This window comes from Wolffia australiana, chromosome 12 (assembly GCF_029677425.1).
Source record: "Wolffia australiana isolate 7733 chromosome 12, ASM2967742v1".
Taxonomy (NCBI): domain Eukaryota; kingdom Viridiplantae; phylum Streptophyta; class Magnoliopsida; order Alismatales; family Araceae; genus Wolffia; species Wolffia australiana.
The window spans coordinates 13,632,258-13,649,407 of NC_135846.1; the positions used below are offsets into that span (position 1 = coordinate 13,632,258).

A 17,150-nucleotide genomic window follows, 5' to 3' on the forward strand; every position below is an offset into this window, starting at 1 on the left:
AACGGCTTGATCGTTGTTTTACTAATAGTACCGCATTGATGCATTGCACCCTCACAGTAGAGAACCTTTTGAGACTTTACTCGAATCATACACCGATCCTCCTTCTCCCGAAATCGAGTCATTGGGTCAGGCGTCCCCCCTTTCGCTTCCAAAACATGTGGTTAGAACATGGTGATTTTCATAGCTATGTACGTAGCCATTGGCATGGATCAATTTCTACATCCCCTATGGAGAACTTCAGTTATCGCCTAAGGAACCTCAAGCTCCACCTCAAATGGTGGAATCGTCACGTCTTTAGCGACGTCCATTCACTGGTCGAAGAACTTAAAAAGAAATTAGCTGATGTCGACCGCCACTTATAGGAGTGCTGGACAGATGACATGGGAGAGCGCAAGCTACGTCTCAGCGAGCAGCTTGAGGATGCCATGCGACGATAGGAGATATTTAATCTCCAAAAATCGCGTATCCAATGGCTACAAGAGGGTGATAGAAACACACGTTTCTTTCACGCCTCGATCCGTCACAGAGCGCGCCCGAACTATACGACCCTATTGGAGTCGTATAGTCAGGATCCTAACCAGTTGGCAGCCGCAGGAGTGGAGTACTATCACTCACTCCTCTCTTCACAGCCTACTGTTATGAGCGAGGACCTTCTTTTCTCCATTCCTTCCTTGGTGACCAACCAAGACAATGCACTTTTACTAGCCCTTCCGACCCGAGCGGAGATCAAAGAGGTAGTTTTTTCCTTGGACCGTAACAAAGCCCCAGGACCGGATGGATTCACCGCAGAATTTTATAAAGCGTGCTGGGACATTGTAGGGACCGACTTGGTGCTAGCTATCAAGGAGGTGTTCAGGAGTAAAGTCGTCGCACGAAGTTGGAAATCCACTTTTTTAGCGCTCATTCCAAAAGTGGCAACTCCAACTTCCTTTCGAGACTTTCGCCCCATCAGTCTTTGTAATGTATGCTATAAAGTTGCATCTAAGATCATTACAAATCGACTAGGATGCTTCCTTGATAGACTTATCTCGCCAGAGTAGTGTGGTTTTGTCAAGGGTCGACTGATCCATGACAGTATCACACTAGTGCACGAGCTAGCCCAGTCCATAGACACTCGTATCCGGGGCTCCAATGTCATCATCAAGCTTGATATGGAGAAGGCCTTTGATCGAGTTGAGTGGAATTTCCTCCTCGAAGTGTTACGGCGCTTCGGATTCACGAAGGCGTTCATTGCACTTGTCGATGCTTGCATTAGGGAGAATCACTTCTCCCTCTTAATGAATGGAAATTCCAATGGCTTTTCACGGCTACGAGGCGGCTAAGGCAGGGTGATCCTATTTCACCTACCCTCTTTATATTGATGGAGGAGGTCTTCAGCCGATTGCTCACGCGGGCGATCAACCAAGGCCTCATCCAGCCGTACTTTACGAAGAGGGGTTGTCCGATTCTCTCACACTCACTATTTGCTGATGATGCCATCTTGTTCCTCAATGGATCTAAAAATTCCATTAAGGAATTTATGAGCGTCCTTACCGCGTACGAGCACGCATCGGGCCAGCTTGTTAACGCCTCGAAGAGTAGATTTATAGTGGGACCCTCCACCACTATAAGGCGCACTGAGATACTCCAGCACTATACACGATTCTCACGAGGATGCCTTCCGTTCAATTATCTTGGATGCCCTATTTTTCTTGGCCCCGCTCGTCATCACTATTTTGATGTCGTGCTGGGTAAGCTTAGAAAGAAGCTAGAGGGATGGAAACTTCGTTTCCTCTCTCTAGGAGGCCGTATCCAACTTATTCGGCATGTCCTCATGAGTATCCCGTTACATACACTTGCGGTCCATTCACTATCTCTTACCGTTCTCTGCTCTGTAGAACGCATATGTGCGCATTTTCTATGGTCTGGTCACCTCGAGGGAGAGATGCGCCATCACTGGGTTTCTTGGGAGAAAGCATGTCGGCCAACGGAAGAAGGAGCTCTAGGGATCAGACGACTTTCGGACATCTAGGACATGCTTCAAAAGAAGCTTGTATGGCGTATGCGTACCACATCCTCCCCATTGGGGAATTTTATCCACGCCAAATATGGCGAATGGGCACATCGCGAGATAGATATTCGGGGATCTAAGAGGTGGCGGGCGGGGCAGCGCCATTGGCTTGAGATGGCTCAAGTCACACGCTGGCATATAGGCCGAGGTGACATCAGTGCGTGGTATGATACCTGGCATGCTGATGAGCCCCTCGCTTGCCACCCCCAGTTCATTCCACACCGAGTGAGACTCACGGTGACTCAATTGCTCAGAGGCAATACGTCACACCTCTGGGAGCAACACGGTCTCCCCCTAGACACACTTCCTGAGGTCCAGACTACACCACTGGACTCGAGTTCTGACTCTGCTATCTGGACACTCACATCTGATGGAGCCTACACGTGCTATTCTTCTTGGGAACACTTTCGCCCAAAATCCCCTATACAGCATTGGGGTCGTCGTATCTGGCATCCGACCATCCTTAGGCAAGTTTCCTTTTTCCTTTGGCGATTATTACATCGAGGGCTCCCGACTGACGATCGAGTGATCCATATAGGGCACTCGCTACCTTCCCGTTGCCATTGTTGTCCTTCACTTCCCCACACAGAGACCATGGATCACCTTTTCTTTTATAGTGAGGTAGCATTGGCATACTGGCGCCCAATCACAGATCATTGGCGTCTACTGACCCCGTTTGAGTGTTTTGGCAAGCTCTTTCTCTCGCCAATACAATCTAAATGGCGCCCCATCCTATACATCACCATAGCTTATCCACTATGGGAGATATGGAAAGGGCGAAACTCTTGTCGTTTTGCAGGTACACCCATGCGCACTGTGGATATCCTACGTCAGGTCAAGTTATGGCTACGCCGTATTCACCGCCTCATCCCCCCCCCCCGAGACGGCAGCTCAGCATTCGCTTACGAGTTCCTTGGATCCTTAGGGATGCCCGTGACCCATGCCCCTATCCGCATTCAGTACAGGATTGTTTATTGGCTCCCACCGCCAATTGACATCCTCAAATTGAATGTGGATGGCGCGGCCAAAGGGAACTTGGGACCAGCTGGGGGAGGCGGTATCCTTCGGACTCATACAGGGAGTATACTCTTCGCTTTCTCTTCTTTTTATGGAGTACATACTAATACAGTAGCCGAGGCTACAGCGATACGTGATGGTCTACTCCTCTGTGAGGAGCGGAACCTTCACAATATCGTCGTAGAGTCGGACTCACGGGTATTAGTTGATATGCTTCGTACAGGTATATGTTCCCAGTGGTGCCTCCACCGCATATGGCAGGATATTATGCGGTGTCGTCATCGAATCAAGTGCTTTCGCCACCAGCTACGAGAGGGCAACCAGACCGCTGACGCCCTCGCCAATCACGCGGTATACGTACAGACCCCCTCCTCTGTCTTTCTCTCTTGGCAGGCGCTTCCTTCTACAACTAGGGGATGTTATCGAGTCGATCGTCTCGGCCTACCGACCCTCCGTACCCGGCGAACCCACACGACGGCAGGCCCGCGGGATTGGAGAATCGCGTGGAACGGTGGAGTTTGAGGAACAGATGTACCCGCCCCGACTAGCGCCCCCCACGCACTTCAGCCCCTCGCTTAATGACATGAAGGCAAGGATTTCTCTCGACCTACACCGATACCGCCGGGTGGCTCTGGAGGGACGATGACGACCACACTTCCCCGAGCGCCAGCAAGGTATCAGTTATGTATTTTTTCTTTTTCTAAACTATGGGCGTGGACGAGTGGGATCCGAGTTTAATTGGGATATATATACTCTCTCCACACCTAAAAACATTGAAAAACACTTCACTTAATAAATAAAACCCTCCTGGGTGGCGTCCAGGACACGGATGGATTGGTCTACGGGCACAACCCTAGGGTTGGCCGTACCCGACACCGTGTTTTTGCCAATTAAAAAAAAAAAAATTCATTCAATTCGAAGGGGGGAGGGCCATAAAAGCGATTAAAACAAGTTCACTGTCAAAACACAAACCAACAGTCCTTCATATTGCTAATGTTTTGGCTCATCCGAGAGTGGATGATGGATGGGACAGGACGAAGATCCTCCCGTCCGACGTCCAGATATTTCAACTTCATCCAAACCGTCCCATCCAAGGATTCATCCATTGAAGAAAAAAATCGCCCGCGTCCCAACTTTGTCAGTTTTATCTCTTCCAAAGAAAAACTGTCCCGTCCCTCATCCCCAACAAAAAAAATCACATTTTACAATTTTAATATACTTTTATAATTTTTTTAGAAAAATATGGAGGATAGAGAAAGTAGAGGAACATATGTGCTGCGTCAATTTGGGCGCTCAAAAAAAGCAGATGCAAAATATCAAGTAACTGATTAAGTGATGCCACGTGGCAAGATCTCAAACATCGGATCTTAGTCCATCCCTTACCGTCCATTAGACATGGTCGTTCTATTCTGTTCGTTTAAAACGAACAAAAAATTCAAACAAACGAACTGCACAGGGGTCTGTTCGGTGTGCTGTTCTTTTTATGTGCAAAAATTAGAACAGATGTTCGAACAATTTGCACAATTCGCAAAAATTTGTACAATTCGCACAAATTTGCACAAACCGAACATATACGCACAACCGAACAAATTTGCACAAACCGAACAAATTTGCACAACCCAACAAAATTCGCACAAAATGAACAAATTGCACAAACTGAACAAATTCGCACAACCGAGCAAAATTCGCACGAAACGAACAAAATTCACACGAAAAGAACATATTGTTCAGAAATTGCATAAAACTGCACAAATTGCAAAAAATTGTTATGCATCTACCAAAGTATATTATACTAAAAATATTCTAATTTATTATGACGTTACACTAATTCACAACTCACAAGTCACAAAACACCATATTCAGTATAATTCTATCAGTAAAAATCTAACAGTCATTGAATCTAGCGATAATGGCATTTATAGTTTAATGGTACCTGATATGTGAGGGGTTTATGTCATTGTTGTCTCTTAGATTTTAGAAAAAAGTTTGGATTATTTTAATGAATCCATTTTGTAATTTATTCACAAGAGGGGATTATACTGAATTCATTTTGGTAATTCATTTGATTTTATTGGGTGACATAATTGAATTCATTCGGTTTTAAAAGAAAGGAATTAATTGATTTAATATATTTTTGAGAATTAATTTCATTAAAATGACTTACATGAAACAGAATGTACTTCCATATTTTTCTAGAATTTGGTTAGAGGGTGGAATGATTAGATTTCAATAATAATATATTTAGGTATTTGTTCAATAATAATATAACTTTTTTTAGTTCTCATATCTAAGAAAGAAGGTATGATGGGTGTATCCAAAGAGAAAGAGAATGAGAGAATGAGAGATAGATTACGAGTGAGGGAGAGAGAAATAAAGAGAGAGAGAGAGAGAGAGAGAGAGAGAGAGAGAGAGAGAATGAGAGAGAGATAGAAAGAAAAAATTAGAAAGTGAGCGAAACAGAGAATTAGATAAAGAGAATCTTAAAGAGATAATTGGGGAACTGGAGAGAGAGAAAAATAGAGATTTAGAGATAGACAATTGAATAAATAGGTAGATAGAGAGAGCGAATTAGAGATAGAGGAAGAGCATATCATAGATTTAGAGAGAGAGATCGAGAGATTCAGAGATAGAGATAGAGAAAATCAGAGATTTAGAGATAGTGCAATTCTGCAATTTTTCTCATCAGTAATTTTTCTTCAGAGGCCGCAATCTCTCCTCATGGTGGAAAATTTAATTTTGGAAGAAAAATTAAACACTATGTGGAGAAAATTTCCTTGAGTATAGATGTATTTTAATCCACCAAATCAAAACGTAGGGTACAACATAAATTTTTTGAAGAATATGACAAATTTTGAAGAAAAATAACTCACTTAAAAATTGAAGTCCCTCTTCTCACCTAAACCTTCAAAATTCCAGTCAGATTCTGGCTGGGTATTTCTAGCTGCAGAACCAGTTTTCTGCCTCCTGCCCGAGTATGCTCTCTTGGCGATGGTTGAATCTGGAGTAGCGCCCTCAGCTTGATGACCAGCACTCCTGCTCTGCACAGATAAAGAAAATCTTATAATTAGAGACAAAATTAAAGAGATGAAGAGAAATAAGGAATTAAAGACAGAAAAGGAGAATTTGATAGATAGAGAGTAAGGGAGAGAGAGAGAGAGAATCAGAGAATTAGAGGGAGAGGGAGAATCGGAGATAGAAAAAGAGAACATCAGAGAATGATAGAAAGAGAGAAAGAGATAATTAGGGAAAGAGAAAGATGAAATTAGGGTCCGAGGGAAAACTAAAGACAAAGTTAGGGAATGAGAGAAAAGTAGAGAGGAGATAGCAAGGAAAAGAGAGAATCAGATAATTAGAGAGAGCGAAAGAGAGAATCAGAGATAAAGAGAATACCAGAGAATGGCAGAGAGAGAAAGGAAGAATTAGAGAGAGAGAATTAGAGAATGAGAGATAGATTACAAGTGAGGGAGAGAGAAATAAAGAGAGAGAGGAAGAGAGAATGAGAGAGAGATAGAAAGAAAGAAGAGAGGATCAAATAATTAAAGAGAGAATTAGATGGGAAGAAAGAAAGAGAATTAGATAATGAAAATCTTATAATAAGAGACAGAATTAGAGAGACGAAGAGAAAGAGGGAATTAAAGTCAGTGCAACGGAGAATTTGATAGACATAGAGTAAGGGGGAGTAAGAGAGAGAGAGAGAGAGAGAGAGAGAGAGAGAGAGAGAGAGAGAGAGAGAGAGAGAGAGAATCAGAGAATTAGAGAATTAGAGGGAGAGAGAGAGTTAGAGATAGAAAAAGAGAAAATCAGAGAATTATAGAAAGAGATAAAGAGATTATTAGGGTGAGAGAAAGAGAGAATTAGGGACCGAGAGACATAGTGACAGAGTTAGTGAATGATAGAAACGTAGAGAGAGAGAAAACAAGGAAAAGAGAGGATCAGATAATTGGAAAGAGAGCAAAAGAGAGACTCAGAGATAAGAGAATACTAGAGAATGATTGAGAGAGAAAGAAAGAATTAGAGAGAGAGAATGGGAGAATGAGAGATATATTACGAGTGAGGGGGAGAGAAGTAAAGAGAGAGAGGAAGAGAGAATGACCGAGAGATAGAAAGAAAATATTAGAAAGCGAGCGAAATAGATAATTACATAAAGAGAATTAGAGAGAGAATTGGGGAACTAGAGAGAGAAAAATAGAGATTTAGAGATAGACAATTGAAGAAATAGAGAGAGAGAGAGAGCGAATTAGAGGTAGAGGAAGGGCAAATAAGAGATTTAGAGAGAGAGAAAGAGAGATTCAGAGATAGAGATAGAGATAGAGAAAATCAAAGAATTAGAAAGATAGATAATTTGAGGGAAAGAGTAAATCGGAGAATTAGAGAACCAGTGAGAAAAATAGAAGTAAAGAGGTTTAGAGATAGTAATTAGTGAGAGGGCGAGAGAAAGAGATAATTAGACATAGAGCAAGAGAAAATCAGAGAATTAGGGAGAGACCGAAAAAAGAGAATCAGAGATAGAAAAAGAGAAATCCGGAGAATGAGAGAAAGAGAGGGAAGGAGAAAATTAGAGAAAAAGTAAGAGAGAATCAGATAGTTAGAAGGGAACAAGATAGCATCAGAGGATTAGAAAGAAAGAAAAGAGAATCAAAGAAAGACACAGACCTAAAAATACTTCAAAAAAAAAACGTACCAAATCCCTACTATTCCGCCTCCAGTTTGACCCTCGTCCGAATCCGGCGCTAGAGATGTGAGTTCGGAGTAGAGCTGCCAAATCGGCCGGGAGAAAGTCGGATGATTTCAAGCTCGGGGATTCTCCCCGTGATGGAGTGAGAGCAGAGAATAGAGAGGATAGAAGAGACGGGAGAGAGACGGGATTACGGTGTGTACGGGCCGTCGTCGAGACTCGAGAGAGATGGAGAGAGCAAGAGTATGAGGGAGAGTGGGACTCTGGGAGAGGCTGGGACTCTGAGGACGAGAACGAGACTGGGAGTCTGGGATTCTGAGAACGAGAACGAGCGAGGGAGACTGGGTCTCTGAGAAAGAGAACGAGAGTAATTTTTTTTTTTTAAAACTCCTTAAAGAAAATTTGCACAATTCGCACAATGCGAACCGCACAGCCTGTCTGTGCAAAGTTATGTTCGTTTTCAACATTGTTCTGTTTGCACCAACGGAACAGAACGGCCATGTCTACCGTCCACCGTCCGAGACCTCAGGACGGGACGGCTTTGTCGTCCCACGATAGGAAAATCGTCCCGTTCGTTCGTCCCGGGACGAATATCCGTGCAATCTCGTAGACGGGACGATTTTTTCGTCTTGGGACGAAAAATCGTCCCCTCTACGAGATTGCACTATTTCCCCAAATCTTCCCCAAATCTTTCAGGATCGCGCTTGTTCTTCCTCCTTCCCTCTCTTTCTCTCTCTCGCTGCTGCAAGAAACCCTAATCCCAATCTGTAGATCTCCTTCAATCCTTGATCTATGGGCGTTGCGTAGTGGATTCCTCCGCAATTCGTTAATGGCGAAGGTCCAGCCCGATTTGCCCTCTTCCGCGCTCCAGGACGACTACGTTCTCTGCGCTGGCGTTCGATCCGGCCTTAAACGGGAGTTCGCCTTCGCCTTGCGGGCGCAGGCCGAGCTGCTCTCTTCACCGATGGGTCGCACCCGGTCTGGTAAGATTCAGCACTCCCCTGCAAATTCCACGACCGCGAAACGGCGCAAGAAATCTTCTGTCGTTGGCTCTACCCATGTTTCGATTAAGGCGGAAGAAGTCTCTTTGGCTGAGGCTTCGGCGGATGGGTCTCTTACGGTGGAGAAAATCCCGTCTATTGAGGCGGGTTCATCGCCAGGAAGTCTTCCCGGAGATGGAATTTCGTCAAGCCAGAGAAATCACAGTGACGACGCGCGTTTTTCTGGGAAATTTGTGCCCATTAAAGTGTACGCAAGACCCAGAAATCCAAATTTTCGACCGTCGGAAGATGCAATCGATAATGCCGTTTCAGTGAAGGTGCAAGAAATCTCTCTGAGTGATTCATCGGTGGAAGGGATTACGAGGGAGAAGATTCCGTCTAGTGACGAGGGATCATCCCTAAGGAATCAAGCCGAAGAAGGGTCTCTGTCTGGCAAAATTGTGCCCATTAAAGTGTATACAAGACCCAGGAAGAAGATGGCTAAACCGGATTACTTAATTGAAGGGACTCTGACAAACAAAGGGGTAATGAAGATTCATGTAGAAATGCCTGAAAGAGGTCATGAAGAAGAAGGTTTGAGGAATCATGTCGATGGCGGAGCTTCTGCAGAGCCCATGCTTGAGATTGCGCAATCAAATCAGGATAAAATCTTATCTGTTGAAGTTGATGTGGACCCAATGGAGAAGAAATCTACCGAGAATGTCTCTTCTATTCTGGATGAGTCATGCTCTATAATGTGCTCATCTAATGAGAATCATGCCGAGGAGGAATCATATATTTCTCCAGTGCAAGCAATCGGAGACCCAAATGAGAAAAATGCTGAAAATAATCTTTCAGAGAACTCTAGTTTAATTGGGGCAGATGGGGCTTCTTTAGACGACATTTGTCCAATGAGTAGTGTTGAGGAAGGACTGCCAATGCAGAATCTCTCGTCAATGCAGTCAGATTCAATCTCTTTGGAAGAAGCTGAAACGAATTTCCTTGTAGAAGAGAGGTCTCCGAAGAATGATTCTTTAGTTTGTTCCACAGAATTGGTTTCCACGGAGAATACACCATCTGCTCAATCTGGCCCTAACCAAAATAACTCATGTAGTATTTTCGACTCGAACTCTGTTTTAAAGATTGAAGAGATGGATGAGTCGCTGCCCATTATCCAAGAATCGACGGTTATGATTGCGGAGCTTTCGTCGGTAATGGTTGGTGCTGGAGATAGTTGTGAGCCATTGAATGACTCAGTTAGAAAAATAAACGTCTCTGAGAAGCCATTAAGAGTGGGGCCGAAGAGAAAAATGGAGTTGAAGATGTCAAAGAAAATCGCGTTGTCGAAATTCCCATCAAACATCAGGGAATTACTTGCAACAGGTTTGCTTGAAGGGTTGCCTGTCAAATACCTCACTCACAGCTACGACAAGGTGCTGAGCATTCGTATTCAAATGTTTTCAACTTTTTATTGCTGTAAAAATTCAATCCTGATTCATTGGGGAGAATATATATTTTTTGTTTTTGTTCAGTATAAGTTCAGTCGTCGCGTCTGACTCAATCTTGTTCGTTCTCTGGCTCATTAACTACAGCAAGGCGGGCTTCGCGGAGTCATAAAAGGCGGGGGCATATTATGTTATTGCGCTTCTTGCAATGGACTGAATGTTGGTTCCCCTTTGAATTTAGCTGGCATTACTTCTTGGAAATTTCATTATTTTAAAAAATTTTTGGAAATCTCATTGTTTTCAAAAAAAAAAAACTTCTTGGAAATCTCATTATTTTTCCTTTTAAATTTCCACCAATAATTTAGTAGTGCATCGTATGACTCGCCAATTTTTACCTTGGTGGCACCATGAAGACTGTATCTGCTTACAACTTTGAACTTCATGCGGGGAGTAAAAAAAAGCATCCTTCTGATTTCATCTGCCTGGAGAACGGAAATACAATCCACGATATTTTAAGAGCATGCTCGAGTGCTCCATTGGACATGTTGGAATCCACTATTCAGAATGCAATCAGCCCCGAAGGTGGGAAGATTTTCAACGCTGAAAAAAGTAATGGCAACATCTCTTATTTTATGATGTCGATTCGTTCTCGCTTAAAGTTGAATTTTTCAGCTTATTTAATTGTTGATGAAATGCAGGATCCCCACCGAGTCCAAGTCTTTGCGCTTTCAGGTATGTCTAATTTCGAAGTCGAAAGATTTTTGAACTTTTTATTCTAGTTTTCTTGCTGATTTAATATAGCCACCGTTGCTCTCTCACTTAGAACTTGTCGGAACTCCATTGAATTGTCTCAACTTCTTAGTATTGGTTAGTTCCATGCTTTAAGCTCAGAGTGCTTTTCTAGTTCCTGTAAACGTTACATTTACTTTCTAGTACCAAGAAATATAATAGAAGTAACGAGTACCAACTTAAGGCAATATATTATGCATCTTTCCCTTGTTCATGTTTTCGGCTACTGTTGTGATGCATACATTATACATCTTGATTTTTTTGACGAAAGACGTTGTACATAAAAGCCTTTCTTTCAAAAGCAAAATGAAACTCTCTTCACTTATAACCATATATAAAATGCCTCTAAGAAAGGTTTTTTGTAGTAAATTAGTATAAGTAGAACAGTACTTGGAGTAAGTGATACGAACCTTGATCTAGGCTCGTATCGGAGGGAGGGCAGAGGACGAGGTAAGGTAGAAATTCCCGGGGTAGAGAGGTGAAACGGGAATGGTCGGGAGAAGTCCAAGCTGAGGGGGGTTGGGATCAGTCGAGGATGAGCCGCCTGAAGATGCGGTGAGGTAGAGACGATCTCAAGGATGGGGATCATAGAGGGAGAGAGGGAGACCAGATTTAGACGAGGAGAGGGGAGACAATAACTCACTTAATCAACTTCTTCTTGGCTGCCCTCATAAAGGGAGGGCATCCCTATTTAAGGGAAATACATAGTAGCAAATATCTAGAACGCCCCTGTGGGCTAACATGACGAAATTTCCCTAGATAGGTTGAGGATCCTCTCAAGGATCCTATCAGTAAGCCTAAGAAAGGCTTTTATGTTTCCTCCAAGAACTAATTTATTGCATTGTTTGGTCAGATTATTATGTTTCCTCAGATTTGGGACCACATTCTCTTATTTCTACATTTTTATTTCTTTAGATTCTTTTATATTCTCCGTTAAAATTTGGCCTCATTGGATTCTCTCCAGGTCTCCTAGGTCCATTCTTTCTGTTAAATCTTCTGAAAGTATACCAAAGTATTCATCGTTGCAGAAGAGTGGTCGGGGGCGGGTGACTACAAAGTAATTATCTTTAAGTTGTTTGGTATTCCGCATGGTACTATGTTGGTTTCCATTTTTTGATATTTTCCTTGTTATACATTACAGAGACTTACGGCTGCATAAGTTAGTATTTATGGACGATATCCTGCCGGAAGGAACCGAAGTTGCTTACTATGCTCGTGGCCAGGTTTCTCTCCTTGCTCTTTTGTTCTTTGTCTATATTCTTTGTTTATATTCTTGTTTTTTGTCTATATTCTTACGATTAGTCCTCTTATTTCTCAGAGGCTACTTGGGGGTTATATTAAAGATTCTGGAATTTTTTGTCATTGCTGCAGCACAGTGGTATAATTTTATTCTTTCCTGATTCTCTGTCAATTCGTTTTAATTGTGCTCTAAACCCACCTGTTTATTTGTGCAGGTCAGCCCTTCACAGTTTGAAGCCCATGCTGGCTGGTCTGCGAGGCGTAAACCGTAATTTCATTCCCAGATTGCCATGGGGTTTACTTCTTCATTCTACTTCGTCCATATGTTGTTCTAATTAGGTCTATATTTTGTCAGCTATCTAAACATCTATACCTCGAACGGTGTCTCGCTGCATGAGCTCTCGGTGTCTCTATCCAAAGGCAGAAAATTTTCATCTAGTGAAAGCGATGATCTTTGTCGGATTTGTGGCGATGGCGGGGATCTTTTGTTGTGTGATATTTGCCCCAGGGCTTATCACAAAGGTTCGTTGAATGTTGTTCTTTAATGGTTTTACAAAGTATAGTTAAAAAAGTGGTTCTAAGAAGTAACGCGCAGTGATTGGTGACATTAATTTATAATTTTCTTGAATTTTTTTCTGAATTTCAGAGTGTGTTGGTGTCGCAAGTGTACCTGCTGGGGACTGGTATTGTCCTTGCTGCCAGAACATGCAAGTAAAAGATAAATCTGGTGAATATAACGAGAATGCCATTGCTGCTGGAAGAGTGGCCGGCGTTGATCCGATTGAAGAGATATTCAAGCGATGTATTCGCATTGCTAAGACCCCAGAAGCAGATGTTGGTGGTTGTGTGTTGTGTAGGTATGTCTTTTTAAAACCTAGTTACCCAATTTTCTTACGGGCTTGCAATCATCTATACCCAGATGTTTTTGATGACTTCGGCATTATCTTCTTGTCATTCATTGATGCCGATGATGATAAGGGAGAATGATGGTGACGACTTTGTCATCAGCATCAATGGATGCATAGTGGAAGTTGATTAAATCAAGCTTCAGACCAATGAAGATGACGACTTCGTCATCATCAGAGTGGTCCTAAGCAGAAAATGAATGGCGATGATAAGAACTACAATCTTACCGGGGAGAGAGCGGGCATGAGAAAGTAGAGGAGACCTGGTGATAAGATCTTCACTGGGAAAAAAAAAAGATCTTCACTGGGAGGAAGGAATGACATGAAGACGAAGGCGGCAGAAGAGCCGAGAGAGGGAGATGGCCGAAAGATTGTCACTGTGGAAACAGGGAGTGAAAACCGAAGCTTCAATAATACTTCTCTGCTTTTCTCCCCAAGGGAGGGCTTCATTTATTTAATGGGAAAATACCCCTACCAACGAAAAGACATTAATAACCTTAGTTGGCTGAGCGAGTAATATGGCCTAGCTATGACAGGGTCATATCAGACAAATTGATAATGATGAAATCAAACTCCAGACAAAAGAAGATGGTGACTGTCATCCTAAACGGATAAATGGTGATGACGCCTCATCATTATCTTCTCTCAATCGTCATCGTCGCTATCATCCTAGGCAGACAAATGAGGATTATGCATCGACATCTTCATCAGGGATGATAAATCATCATCTTAATTTTGAAGTTTTCGTCAGCTGTCTTGAAGATAAGATTTACAACATGGCTCTTTATCTGTACTCATCATTTTTACCTACTTTTTGCTTGTCAGAGGTCATGATTTTAGTAGATGTGGATTTGGGCCTCGTACGGTTCTTCTCTGTGACCAAGTAAGCTCTTTTTTAAGGTGGAAAAGCCTAGAACTTCTCTTTACTTTTCATGGTTGTTAATAACCTTATCATTTTGTCCATCAGTGTGAAAGGGAGTTTCACGTTGGATGTCTGAAGGAAAATAATCTTGGCGATTTAAAGGTGAACTTGACTTAACTTCCTTTCATCCTATTTAGATTGTTTTCTAAATGCGTTTAGAACTTCAGTATGAAAGATTCAAGTTATAATATGGATTGGATGGACTTGTACTTGGTGTGAGTAGGCAGGTTGTTATAAGACGGAGCAACCGCTTATAAATCTTAACAAGTTTTTCAAATTTTCCTCTTTTTTCAGGAATTGCCGGAGGGTAAATGGTTTTGTTCATCAGATTGCGATAGGATTCATGGCAGTCTCCAGATGCTGCTCTCGACTGGACCAGAAAACTTGCCGATCTGTCCCTCAGATGTTATATTAAGGAAGACTCAAAATGACCTTGCTCCTGGAGTAGAAAATGAATTAGATATTAGGTGGAGAATTCTTAGTGGAAAATCAGCCACTGCAGAAACAAGATCATTTCTTTCCAAGGCCTTATCCATTTTCTACGTAAGAAGTCAACGCGATGAAATCCTTGATATTTGTTTCATTGTATGAAAAGTATTATTCTAATTTACGACATTGAGCTTCTAATCATAAAAGTTCATCATAATTTAATGGCCGTTGATGGCTTCTTATATTTATTTCTTCCGAATTTTCAGGAATCTTTCGATCCAATTATTGACTTTGCTACAAAAAAGGATATTATTCCTGCCATGGTTTACGGGTATGTCCTCAGTTCCAAGCTTCAATTTCCTTTTTAAATTCGATTAATCAACTTTTTTGGTTATCTTTCTTGGTAGATGGGACCTGAGGGATCAAGATTTCGGTGGGATGTTCTGTGCAGTGCTAACCGTAAAGTAATTAATTCATTTAACTCCTCAAATTGTCTTATTTTCTTCTGTTTCTCTCGCTGAAGGAAAAAACTGACATTTTTCCTTATGTAGTTCTTGTGTTGTATCGGCTGCCATTCTCCGTGTCTTGGGAGGTGAAGTCGCTGAAATTCCTCTTGTGGCCACAAGTAGAGAATACCAGGGAAAGGTAAAAAAATTCCTCTGAACCTAGTGTTGATTTGATAATTCACGCAACTCTACTATAATTATTTTTGTATCGTTTAGTATTCCTTGATGATCCCATCCTGAACCTTGTGTCTATTATTTAATTTCAATATCTTTTATTCTATCATCTCGGGTTCATCTGTTGGGCTATAATTTTTTTAATAAATTAGTTGAAATGTGAAATAGATGAATAAGTTGAATCTGGTGTCGATTATCTACTCAGCTATCTATTAAAACGTCGCTCTTGGATTCCTCGGCCATGCCATAAATAAGTAAACAAATAAAAATGGGCTCTTTATCTTGCGTCGATTATTTTGTTCATCTGTTGGGCTATAATTTTTTTAATAAATTAGTTGAAATGTGAAATAGATGAATAAGTTGAATCTGGTGTCGATTATCTACTCAGCTATCTATTAAAACGTCGCTCTTGGATTCCTCGGCCATGCCATAAATAAGTAAACAAATAAAAATGGGCTCTTTATCTTGCGTCGATTATTTTGCTCAGCTTTTCTTTATTCTTGCTAATGCATCGAACTCCTCGGTCTTGGTAGTGCCAATTAGCTGCTCAGCTTTTTTTCTATATCTTGGACTCAGTCATGCCAGAAATGAATCCTGAATCCCGTGTCGATTATTTACTCAGCTTTGTACATTTTGTATTCCACCCTGGGCTCCACTGTCATGCGGGAACTGAAAAAATAAATAAATAGATAAAGATGAGCCCTGAATCTTGCGTCGATATTTACTCATCTTTTAACTTTTTATCCCATCCTGGGTTCCTAAGTTTTCCGGTAAATACATAATTGTATCCCTGAAAATTGTTTAAAGGTTCAGCCGTGCGGGTTATGACTTCAATGTTGTGGCATCGCAGGGATATTTCCAGGCCCTATTTTCATGCATCGAGGCCTTGCTTCATTCGCTGAAGGTGAAGCACTTGGTGCTTCCGGCTGCTGAAGAAGCCGAAGCCATCTGGACCAAGAAGTTTGGTTTCTCCAAAATATCGTTTGACCAGGTCAGTTCCATCCATCTTTTGTTTCTCTGTGACGGGTGACATGTTATGAAGGTTGTATTTATATCCATCCATCCATCTTTTGTTTCTCTCTGTGATGGGTATCATGTCATGAAGGCCATAATTATATCATGTCATCCTTCCATCCATCTTTTGTTTCTCTCTGTGATGGGTATCATGTCATGAAGGTCATAATTATATCATGTCATCCTTCCATCCATCTTTTGTTTCTCTCTGTGATGGGTATCATGTCATGAAGGTCATATTTATATCACGTCATCCTTCCATTCATCTTTTGTTTCTCTGTGATGGGTATCATGTCATGAAGGTCATATTTATATCATGTCATCCTTCCATCCATCTTTTGTTTCTCTCTGATGGGTATCATGTCATGAAGGTCATATTTATATCATGTCAGCCTTCCATTCATCCGCCCATCCATCTCTTTTATGGGTATTATGTCATGAAGGTCATATTTATATCATGTCAGCCTTCCATTCATCCATACATCCATCCATCCATCCATCTCTGTTGTGGGTATTATGTCATGAAGGTCATATTTATATCATGTTATCCATCCATCCATCTCTCTGGCGGTTATCATGTCATGAAGGTCGTATTTATCTGTGGTGGATCTCTTTCTCTCTCTAGCTGAACGAGTTCATGAAGGGCATAAGGACGATGATCTTCGAGGGGACGTCCCTGTTGCACAAGGAGGTTTCGGGGCCTCCGAAAGTACAAGAATGGGCCAGTGGGTAGCTGGCTGGCCCACTTTCAGTTCAGGGATTGTTGCGCAGGTGAATGAAGTGCCCGTGTACATATAACACCAATGAGGTAGGCCTGGGCTGGGCTGTTGGCTTTTCTGGTGCCCAGGATTTTGGGCTTTGCATGGAATAGTGGGGATTCGTCGACGGGCCTACGGCACAAGGGTTCCCAGGTGACATCATGTCTATAATTTTTCTTTCCATTTTTGTGATTTTTTTGTGAATTTTGGTCTTAATGAGTATCTCATGGGCATTTGTTTAGCTTTT

General features: G+C 42.0%; 1 protein-coding gene and 1 long non-coding RNA gene across 2 annotated transcripts; one reads left to right on the forward strand and one right to left on the reverse strand.

Annotated features, from left to right (window-relative positions):
- Nucleotides 1-5,815: 5,815 nt before the first annotated feature.
- On the reverse strand, nt 5,816-8,235 carry LOC144710183 (uncharacterized). The gene is made up of 2 exons (XR_013583233.1): nt 7,749-8,235; nt 5,816-6,105 (listed from the first exon to the last, which is right to left on the reverse strand). It is a non-coding gene; the product is annotated as an uncharacterized LOC144710183 (long non-coding RNA).
- Nucleotides 8,236-8,447: 212 nt separating this feature from the next.
- On the forward strand, nt 8,448-17,144 carry LOC144710182 (uncharacterized). Its single transcript, XM_078583872.1, has 18 exons — nt 8,448-10,155; nt 10,315-10,386; nt 10,581-10,776; nt 10,866-10,899; nt 11,921-12,013; nt 12,098-12,179; nt 12,275-12,334; nt 12,411-12,463; nt 12,551-12,717; nt 12,842-13,052; nt 13,926-13,983; nt 14,068-14,124; nt 14,317-14,565; nt 14,718-14,782; nt 14,859-14,915; nt 15,003-15,096; nt 15,982-16,122; nt 16,771-17,144. The coding sequence occupies exons 1-18, from the start codon at nt 8,572-8,574 to the stop codon at nt 16,876-16,878; spliced, it is 3,381 nt and encodes a 1,126-aa protein (XP_078439998.1). The 5' UTR covers nt 8,448-8,571; the 3' UTR covers nt 16,879-17,144.
- Nucleotides 17,145-17,150: the final 6 nt, after the last annotated feature.